Source organism: Microtus ochrogaster, unplaced genomic scaffold (genome assembly GCF_000317375.1).
Source record: "Microtus ochrogaster isolate Prairie Vole_2 unplaced genomic scaffold, MicOch1.0 UNK77, whole genome shotgun sequence".
Lineage (NCBI taxonomy): Eukaryota > Metazoa > Chordata > Mammalia > Rodentia > Cricetidae > Microtus > Microtus ochrogaster.
In genome coordinates this window covers 996946-1000332 of record NW_004949175.1, presented here as the reverse complement: position 1 = coordinate 1000332, position 3387 = coordinate 996946, and the positions used below count along the sequence as shown (strand labels likewise).

The 3387-nt window shown below is 43.0% G+C and overlaps 1 protein-coding gene across 1 annotated transcript in view; it reads right to left on the bottom strand.

Moving 5' to 3' along the window:
- Nucleotides 1-3387, bottom strand: part of Mcm4 (minichromosome maintenance complex component 4) — a 15301-nt gene that overhangs the window by 8221 nt on the left and 3693 nt on the right. Inside the window, exons 8-9 of the mRNA XM_026777620.1 lie at nucleotides 593-813; nucleotides 194-314 (exon numbers count right to left, since the gene is read on the bottom strand). Coding sequence (XP_026633421.1) covers nucleotides 194-314; nucleotides 593-813 — 342 coding nt within the window. The remainder of the gene's footprint in view (nucleotides 1-193; nucleotides 315-592; nucleotides 814-3387) is intronic.

Below are 3387 nucleotides of genomic sequence, written 5' to 3'. Positions count from 1 at the left end.
AGAGGCAGAGGCAGAGGCAGAGGCAGAGGCAGAGGCAGAGGCAGAGGCAGAGGCAGAGGCAGAGGCAGGGGGATCTCTGTGAGTTTGAGGCTAGCCTGGTCTACAGAGCAAGTTTCAGGATAGGCTCCCAAGCTACAGGGAAACCCTGTCTCGAAAAACAAAAACAACAACACAGACAAACCTACATTCTTACCTGTGACATTCACTCTGTCCCCTGGCTGAACCTTGTCTACAAGATCATTGTGGGCAAAAAGAACAATAGTGTGAGGTGTCTGCCCAGCAGGCATGTCTTCAGGAGATTCTTGAAGTTTGATCTGAAGGAAGCAAGAGAGAATTTGAAACAAAAAAAAGTACCGAGGTAAACAAAGCCAAAAGAACCACAAAACTTTGTACAGCCTATACTAACAGTGTTTGAAACATAGCATACCAGTACTGAAGCCTCAGTGTGCTCCAAATTCCAGTCATCAACAAAACCAACACTCTAAGATGCAAAGAGCTGAACTCCCTTTAGGAAGGTTGAGAGTAGATTGACAGAGGCCGAACACAGGCAGCACTGTGTTGGGGAACCACTGGGTACAGAGTGGCCACATACCATCTGCTTATCGGAGAACAGGGATCGGTTGTGGATCAGTGCCATGCTGTGGCTGGTGTGGCAGTGTGCACAAGAGCAGGGCTCAGCAATGCGGCCTCGGTCTATCTCCACCCGGGTGGTATGGGCACACACTTGGCATTGGAAGAAGGCCTCCTGCATCTCAGGAATCAGCTGTGATGTCCTGATGACCATGCCACTGATAGTGATGAGCTGATCAATGTCTGTAAAAGGAAAGAGGTTTGTTTGTGACCAGGAGTGTCTCTCAGTCCACCCAGACAAGGGTCTACCACTAAACTAAGGCAGAACTCTTAACTCAAGTAGAATTGTGGATGACCAAGGGAGACACAGCATGCACTGTAGCCAGTAATGGACTAGCCTAGAATGTCCTTCCTATATCCAGCCTTCTTTCCCCTCAACAACAGTATACTTCTGATCCTTTTCAATCACTTCTTTATTTTTTATTTACATAAGTAAATAAAATAAATAACTATTCACAGTGTATTTGAAGACATGCCTGCCACGGTGCCAAGTGTGGAGATCAGAGTCAGATTTCTCTCCTACTGTGTGGGTCCTGGGGATCTAACTCAAATGGTCAGACTTGGCATCTTTAACCACTGAGCTAGCCATCTTTCTGGCCCATATCTGGCTCTTTCTTCCTCAGGTGTCCTGTTTAGTAGACAACAGGTGAGAAATTTGATGTGTAGGTATCATTTGTCCCCCAGCCTCTCACCTCACTTTAAAAACTACCTGTAAGACCTGAATGTCAGGTAAAAATTTGGGGCTGGAAATGTTGGGGTTGGGGGTGTACTTGTAATTTCAGCACTGGGGAGGAAAAATAACAGGAGGATCTTTAGGACTTGTAGGCTAGCCAGCTAGCCTAGCCTACTTGCTGAGCCCTACTCAGTAAAAAACCCTTCTGATAACAAAACAGCTCTTAAGAAATGATACCCTACATGTCCTCTGGCCTACATGGCACATGCTACAAAAAAATCAACATATAATACACAAGAACAGTCTGGACTCCATACCAAGACAACATGGGCAAAGTATGTATGACCTTGGGGATGCCCTGAGCCTCTCTCTCCGTTACCTATAGAATGGAGCAAGGACATAAAGATGTCATCAACATGCACCACACACATTTTGTGGTCAGTGCCTACAGAAATAAAAACACTTTGCCTCTTTGCAGTCATCACTTCTTTTACACTCCTTTTGTTTGTCCTTTTCTTTTTTATAATTGGCACATAGATAAGTGATCTACCACCAACTTATATCTCAGGCTTTTCCTACAAGTTCGGTATGCCTTCTCTTAAGGTCTCTAACATCTCACTAAAAAGGTGATGTAAGGAGCTAATTTTAGAACAGAAAATTATGGTTCTTTAACAAATACCAAAAAAAAAAGTCCTGCTCATGTTAATTGCCTCTATTATTTTGTTATGGAAGACACTTTACAATCTTAACACATTTATTTGCAAAGGCATTCTTATTAATTTTAAAAAACAACTACATTCCAATCTCCACACAAGGAAAAATGTCATTCTGTCCTGTTTATAATGCAAAGGACTATCTAGATTAGGATCCTGATGTCCCATAATTGAGCCACTATCAGTCTAACTGAATTCATACAAGAACTTCGTGTAATTATGTTAAGTGGCAAAAATCTTTCTCTTTTAAACATCTCTTTACTTATTTTGAAACAAAACCCATTTTCAATTTATTTATTTTACAACCTGCTTGCAGTTTTCGTTCCCTCCTCTCCCCCCAGTCCTTCCCTTTTACCCCTCCCTATCTGCTCCCACCAATACACTGTCCAGTTTCTGTTTAGGAAAGGGCAGATCTCCCATGACTATCAACAAAACGTGGCATATCAAGTTACAGTTCCAGGACAGCCAGAGCTACATAGAGAAACCCTGTCTTGAAAAAAACAAAACAAGCAAACAAATAACAACCTCCCCCAAAAGACTAAGCACCTCCCCATGTATTAAGACTGGGTAAGGCGACCCAGTATGAGGAGTAAAAGCCTAAATTCTTTGACATTCTAAGCAGTTTATAACTAGGGTTTTTGATCCCCAACACTGTCTCCAAAATCCCTACTTCAATCACCCACACTTGCCATCTCTCATAGGCAGTTTTCTATCGTCCCTCCAGTCCGTCATCTAGAAGGAATTCCTCCATATTCACCTTTCAGGTCCTATTACCCAAATTTCTCTTTCATAACCAATTTTTCCTCTACAGGTGCAGAGCTTTGTTCTTTCCCCGAGGCACAGACACTTTATGTTTTATTTACTTTGCAAGCCGGAATTCTTTAAAGTTTAAGGCTGGGGAATCATGTTCTGCATTTGTTTTATTATTATTACATGTGTATATGACTGTGGGCACAGATGTAAAATCAGAAAACAGTTCTCAAAACTTAATCTTCTCCTTTCACCATGGGTTCTAGGAACTGAACTCAGATCATCAGGTTTTCATAGAAATTGCTTTTATGAGCCAAGCGGGGGTGGTGCACGCCTTTAATCCCAGAACTCGGGAGGCAGAGGCAGGCAGATCTCTGTGAGTTCGAGACCAGCCTGGTCTACAAGAGCTAGTTTCAGGACAGGCTCCAAAACCACAGAGAAACCCTGTCTCGAAAAACCAAAAAAAAAAAAAAAAATTGCTTTTATAGCTCAGCCACCTTGCTGGCCTTTTGTATTTGATTTCTTCAGTGACTAAGAACATATGTACCAGCCGGGCGGTGGTGGCGCACGCCTTTAATCCCAGCACTTGGGAGGCAGAGGCAGGCGGATCTCTGTGAGTTC